We start from the raw sequence: 7,500 nt of genomic DNA on the forward strand, positions 1-7,500 counted from the left end.
TCCCAAATGCTGTTTAGAAAACTTTTCAAATATCGAGTCTGTTGCTGGTAGCCAAGAATCCTTGCTGACAGCCCAGCACATGCCGCACACACATGCCACACACACACACACACACACACACACACACACACACACACACACACACACACACACACACACACACACACACACACACACACACACACACACACACACACACACACACACACACACACACACACACACACACACACATTCTAATCCCTCAAACCACTATTCTATTGCTTTAATTTCCTGCCTATCTAAAGTTTTTGAATCTATCCTCAACAGGAAGATTCTTAAACATCTATCACTTCACAACCTTCTATCTGATTGCCATTGTGGGTTCTGTCAAGGCTGCTCTACTGGTGATCTCCTGGCTTTCCTTACTGAGTCTTTTAGAGATTTTGGTGAAACTTTTTCTGTTGCCTTAGACATATCAAAAGGTTTTGATAGTCTGGCACAAAGCTTTGATTTCCAAACTACCCTCCTACGGCTTCTATCCTTTCTGTAACTTAATCTCAAGTTTCTTTTCTGACCATTCTATTGCTGCCGTGGTAGACAGTCACTGTTCTCCTAAATCTATTAACAGTCGTATTCCTCAGGGTTCTGTCCTGTCACCCACTCTCTTCCTGTTATTCATCAGTGATCTTTTAAACCAAACTTCTTGCCCTATCCACTCCTACGCTGATGATACCACCCTGCACTTTTCCACGTCTTTTCACAGACATCCAACCCGTCAGGAAGTAAATAGTTCACACAAGGAAGCCACAGAACACCTGACATCTGGTCTCTCTAAAATTTCTGATTGGGGCAGAGCAAACTTAGTATTGTTCAATGCCTCAAAAACTCAATTCCTCCATCTATCAACCTTTCAGACACACAACCTTCCAGACTATTCTTCTTCAGTGGCACTCTACTGGCCCTCTCTTCTACACTTAACATCCTCAGTCTGTCCTTTTCTTATAATCTAAACTGCAAATTTCACATCTCATCTCTAGCTAAAACAGCTTCTATGAAGTTAGGTGTTCTGAGACATCTCCACCAGTTTTTCTCACCTCCCCCCCAGCTGCTAACTCTGTACAAGGGCCTTATCCGTCTGTGTGCAGAGTATGCTTCACATGTCTGGGGGAGTTCACTCATACCGCTCTATTAGATGGGGTGGAATCAAAAGCTTTTCGTCTGAACTCCTCTTCTCTAACTGACTGCCCTCAGCCTCTTTCTCATCGCTGGAATGTTGCTTCTCTTGCTATCTTCTATCGCTGTTTTCATGCTAACTGCTCTTCTGATCTTGCTAACTGCATGCCTTCCCTCCTTACTTCTTTCTCTCACTCCTGTTCTGTCCACCTCTCTAATACAAGAGCTAACCAGTATTCCCAATCATTCATCCCCTTCTCTGGTAAATCCTGGAACTCCCTTCCTGCTTTTCTATTTCCACTTACTATGACGAAGTCCTTCAAGAGGGAGGTTTCAAGACACTTATCCTTCAATCTTTGACCACCACTTTGGACCCTATTCAGGACTGGCATCTCAGTGAGCTTTTTTTTTTTTTTTATTTGATTTTTTGTTGCCCTTGGCCAGTGTCCCTCCCCCCCCCAACAAAAAAAAAAAAAAAAAAAAAAAATATATATATATATATATATATATATATATATATATATATATATATATATATATATATATATATATATATATATATATATATATATATATATATATATATGAGAGAGAGAGAGAGAGAGAGGAGAGAGAGAGGAGAGAGAGAGAGAGAGAGAGAGAGAGAGAGAGAGAGAGAGAACACACAGTTCAGTAACCATTACATGAGAGAGAGAGAGAGAGAGAGAGAGAGAGAGAGAGAGAGAGAGAGAGAGAGAGAGAGAGAGAGAGAGAACACACACAGTTCAGTAACCATTAAATGAGAGAGAGAGAGAGAGAGAGAGAGAGAGAGAGAGAGAGAGAGAGAGAGAGAGAGAGAGAGAGACACTTCAGTAACCATTACACGAGAGAGAGAGAGAGAGAGAGAGAGGAGGAGGGAACACAGCACCATACGGGGACTGTGGAAGCATAGGCTATTAGCGACACAAATTCTCTCTCTCTCTCTCTCTCTCTCTCTCTCTCTCTCTCTCTCTCTCTCTCTCTCTCGTGTAATGGTTACTGAAGTGTGTGTGTGTCTCTCTCTCTCTCTCTCTCTCTCTCTCTCTCTCTCTCTCTCTCTCTCTCTCTCTCTCTCTTGATATCCAGAATTTTTCCATCGGTGAGAGAGAGAGAAAGAGAGAGAGAGGGGGGGGGGAGGGGACACGGCACTCTTACGTGGACTCCGTGGAATGATAGGCTATCAGTAACAAAAACATTCTCTCTCTCTCTCTCTCTCTCTCTCTCTTCTCTCTCTCCTCTCTCCTCGCTCTCTCTCCTCTCTCTCTCTCTCTCTCTCTCTCTCTCTCTCTCTCTCTCTCTCTCTCTCTGTTGAAGTAAGGTGTTATTGAGATAGTACATGAAATATAAATTCTGGAGACATTGTCATCCTGGTAAACAATGGTGTTGGTAACTCATGTGTCATTCACAGTGATCATTTGTAATTTAAGAACATAAGAACATAAGAAATAAGGGAAGCTGCAAGAAGCGACCAGGCTTACACGTGGCAGTCCCTGTATGAAACACTCCTACCTATTTCCATCTGTTATCCCCATCCATAAACTTGTCTAATCTTCTCTTAAAGCTCTCTAGTGTCCTGGCACTAACTACATGATTACTGAGTCCGTTCCACTCATCTACCACTCTATTTGAGAACCAATTTTTTCCTATCTCCTTCCTAAACCTAAATTTTTCAAGCTTGAACCCGTTATTTCTTGTTCTACCTTGGTTGCTGATCCTAAGAATTTTGCTTACATCTCCCTTGTTATAACCCCTATACCACTTAAAGACTTCTATCAGGTCCCCTCTTAACCTACGTCTCTCCTAGAGAATGTAAATTTAACCGCTTCAACCTCGCTTCGTAAGGAATACTCCTCATCCCCTGGATCCTTTTAGTCATTCTCCTCTGTACTGATTCTAATAGACCTATATCTTTCCTGTAATGTGGGGACCAGAACTGCACAAGCGTAGTCTAGATGAGGTCTGACCAGCGCCAAGTATAACTTTAATATTACTTCCGGCCTTCTACTTTTAACACTCCTAAAAATGAATCCTAGTACCCTATTTGCCTTGTTTCTGGCTTCTATGCATTGTTTCCCTAGACGGAGTTCAGAGCTAACTATAACTCCTAAATCTTTCTCGTACCCTGTACCTACCAGAGTTTGGGTGTTTAATGTGTACCTATTGTGTGGGTTTCCTCTACCTACGCTAAGCACTTTGCATTTATTGATATTAAATTGCATTTGCCATCTATCCGTCCATTCATTCATTCTATCTAAGTCTGTCTGCAAGGCGATGGCATCCGCTTCTGACCTAATTAATCTACCTATCTTTGTGTCATCCGCAAATTTACTAACATCGCTACTAATTCCACTATCCAAGTCATTGATATATATTAGAAATAATAATGGCCCTAATACTGATCCCTGTGGCACCCCACTAATGACATGACCCCACTCGGATTTTCGAGCCGTTTATTAGCACTCTGTCGCCTGTTACCAAGCCATGACCCTATCCAACCTAACACCTTCCCATCTATCCCGTGCGCCCTAACCTTTCTCAGGAGCCTTTGATGGGGCACCTTGTCGAATGCTTTACTAAAGTCCAGATATAAGATATCATAACTATCACCATTATCTACTGCCTCGTACATTTCTACAACATCGACCTCAACCCTCACCTAATTATAAAATTCAAAGAGATTTGTATACCGCATTTATAAAGAGAGCAAAAATTACACATGGTCAGGTACATACGCTATGAGAAACATTTCATAATACAGTAGCCAATCACTACTCTCCTATGGGCGATGACTGTGTCAAGTTGACAGTTACTCTTTTCCAGTTGATTATCTGTTTATTTTATATTGACTTATCCTATATTCTTGTGTACATGCACATGCTCATATTTTCATGTGTATTGAGTACATATGCTATCTTTTGGCAAGAATGGAATTTAAGTAAAATTTCTAATAATGAAAATAAAAATACCGCTTATGTTTACATGCTTTGAAAAAGTCTGGCAGTGTAAGGGTTAACAGATGTGTATATGTTGCCTTAAAAATTGCTTCTTAGTGTAGATTTCTTATTCCTTTGTGTCTAAAGCTACTACTCCACTTAATATATATTTGCCTAATTGTCTTCTATTCCTTGCCAGGTATTGAGGTGGAGTTCAAGGGATATGCAAAGGTTCATTGGACTGAGAGGAAAACTACGGGGACAGGGGATGACCCGTAAGACAGAGACCCACCACTACACAAGCCAAGAGAAGTACTATGATATGAACTACTGGGTCTGGGGCAATGGTGGGTGACCAGGGAACTGGCTGGATGGCTGGTGTTTAGGGTGGAGCAACCAGTGGAGACATGCCCATTCTTGGAAAGTCTGGAAGGGTGCACTGTCTTCTGATTTTCTCCTGTGCCATGCTTTTCGAGTCTTTCCAAAGGGGAGTATCAATGGTTTTACCTTTTTTCCCCCTTTTTTTACTACCAATGCTTTTTTTTTTTTTTTCCCATATATGCTTGCAGTTTTTTCCATCGCTTTCAAAGTTAGGCAAGGAGGCTCTTTAGCTTAGATACATGAGAATTTTTTTTGTGTGAGATCTGTACTTTATTCTTTATAAACCATATAGATCTTTACATGTTTAAAGTGAGTCAAACTTCTTCTGCTGTGGTCAGGTGGGTTTTTGATGCCATGGTGCTTCTCTATGGCAGGTGACACCTCAGCTTCTTGCAGGTGTTACATGCTAGAGGTGGTTGCTACATCCTAAATGCTCAGTATTTTACAGTGTTTTGCTATGCTCTCATTATTTTTATTTTTTTCTTGTACTTTAATATTTTTTTAGACATTTTGCCGTTGATTATTTGGATTATATATTTGATAAAATTGTCATTCAACCAAGCACCAGCTTATGTAGATGATTCTCAGCATCAAACCCTTTATATTAGCTGGACTTGTTTTGATTATAGTTTCAAACGTATTGTCACTGTTCTTACAATGGTCAGTTGCTTAACACGCCCCCCCCTTTTTTTTTTGTGAGAAAATAAACATGTAACTCATAATTAATCTAAGATATTTTGTCAGCTTTAATCCAGAAAGAATCAACTATATTTACTCATGTGATAGCATTCACATTTTGTCTATTTACATGATTTTTTTCAGATGTTTTATGGGACTGAATAAGAGCACATCTGGACAAGTTTGATTTTATGTGGCTGAGTAGTTTTCAGGGAGAGAAAAAAAAAAATTACATTCATAAAAATAGACAGAGACTTGTATCAGTCCAATTTCAATCATATTTTGTCCCTGTAGAGTGTAGAAAGTAAACGTGTAGCTAAGAAATAAATTATTTTAATATTTCTCTCCATTGCTGAGAAAAAAAATAAAAAAATATTCATACATTTTTTTGATGCTTTGCCTTGGAATCAAATCATATTAACAATTCTTAGTTACCTTAAATACATGTTAAATCTGTCAAAATATTCCATTTTTAATCCTCTTTTAGGAGCTGTCTTTAGAAATCCAATATGTTTAAGATTGATGGATTATTATCACTGAGTACCAATAACTTTACTTTTGAGATACCGCCAGTTTTTCTGTGAGCATCACAGTCCCACTCACACCAGGAGTCTGCCAGACACTGAGGCACTAGTCCTTAAATACTCCCATTCTCACACCTACCAGGTGACCTGAAAATGGGAAACTTGTACAATTATTTATTTGGGGGCAACTGGTGTAATAAGTGCTTCCTGACAGAAATTCATCCTCTACAACTGTTTTGGTCCCCTTAAGCATAGCAGACTTCCAGGCAGCAGAGTATAAGGAGTCCTGTCCATCCTGCAGGCAAGGATTCGTATGAGCTTCCTCCAGGCCAGCATGTTTTTCGCTTTGCCTTCCTTTTTACCCACTGGGATCCCGTCATCCTTTGAGTCACCATGTGGGGAAGATTCGACACCAGTGCAAGGCCAAGATGGAACATCCCCTGGAAGACTGACAAGTCTTGCACTCGACCCTATTCTGTCAACACTCTTCTGGGACCTTTATACCAATCCCCAAGCAACGGTGTGTTTGTGTGTGGGTGTGTGTGTGTTTGATTGATGGTGTAGGGAAATTTGATTCCTTAAGTTTTCTTTTCTTTAATTTTTCATTTTTTGCTATTATAGTCATGTAGCAGATTGTCTAAATCAGAGGCTCTCAAACTTTATTGCTTAGTGGCACACTAGTGATATATCTTGGACTTTGACAGTACATCAACTCTACAGTCAGTGTAGTGTACGTATACTTATCCATGAAAATTACACAGCACACTTGGGGAATAGTCGTGGCACATTTCTGCGCCATGGCACACAGTTTGAGAATCAGTGGTCTAAATTGTGGGCTAATGTAGATGAAGGTATAATCTATTTCCAAAATATGTGAAATTAGACAAAATGAAGGAAACTTTAAATTTTTATGCTGAGACAACAACAACCAAAAGAGCTAGACAAAGGAAGAAAGTGGTTGGAGAATGGAGAATTCAAGTTTTTGGGCAAGCAAGGACAGAATTATGTATATGGCCACCCTATTGGGAGAGTTCTCAGGAACAGGCATGAGGTATACTGCTTTTTGTATAGTACCATCATTTCAGAGCTGCTCCCATAGATTGTAAACACTACCATCTCTATTCCTTTGCACAATCAACATCATCACTTTCTTACACAAACATCATCCTTGTAACCATTTCAAACACATTACAACAATATCAGCAGCAGGAGAATATCTTTAGGTATATATGTATCATACAGGGACTGCTTTCTGTTTTCTATTTTTTATTTATTTATTTATTTTTTTTTATCTATTTATTTTTTTACTTTTCCCATACTCATATCTCATTCTCATCTCTTCAGGCGCCAATCAACTACACCGATGAAAAGTACTTGTGCTGTTTCTGCTGTCGCAGTGGCCCCATGTCACTAGTACTACGCATTGATCGGTCTGGTTTCGTGCCTGGTGAGAATATGTGCATCAATGCTGAGTGCACAAACATGACTGGGACAGAAGTCAACCACACCAAGGCCAAGATTACACAGGTGTGTGTGTGTGTGTGTGTGTGTGATGAGATTTATGATATTCCATGATTATTTAGTAATAGTGTTGTAACTGATAAAGTTTGACTAGGTTCCAATTGCCACTGCATGAAAGTTCAGAAAAGCCAGGATGTTATGGGGGAAAGGCTGGCAATAAGTCTATAATTTTATGGAAGGTCAGGCTAGCTCTTCCCCCTCCCCTGCCCCCCATCTTTTTTGAGGTGTACCCCTTGTGGTGGAACTGATGGTGGGGACAGGGCAATCACTCCTCTAGCAGTGTATGTGTG

At 40.1% G+C, this 7,500-nt stretch overlaps 1 protein-coding gene across 1 annotated transcript in view; it reads left to right on the top strand.

The window, feature by feature from the left end:
- The window catches only part of LOC135105009 (arrestin domain-containing protein 4-like), a 43,787-nt gene that overhangs the window by 4,893 nt on the left and 31,394 nt on the right, over positions 1-7,500 (top strand). The window contains 8 exon segments of the mRNA XM_064012895.1: positions 4,306-4,360; positions 4,362-4,453; positions 5,991-6,046; positions 6,048-6,080; positions 6,082-6,120; positions 6,122-6,178; positions 6,180-6,209; positions 7,034-7,216. Coding sequence (XP_063868965.1) covers positions 4,306-4,360; positions 4,362-4,453; positions 5,991-6,046; positions 6,048-6,080; positions 6,082-6,120; positions 6,122-6,178; positions 6,180-6,209; positions 7,034-7,216 — 545 coding nt within the window.

The sequence above is a fragment of the Scylla paramamosain genome, chromosome 11, assembly GCF_035594125.1.
Source record: "Scylla paramamosain isolate STU-SP2022 chromosome 11, ASM3559412v1, whole genome shotgun sequence".
Taxonomy (NCBI): Eukaryota; Metazoa; Arthropoda; class Malacostraca; order Decapoda; family Portunidae; genus Scylla; species Scylla paramamosain.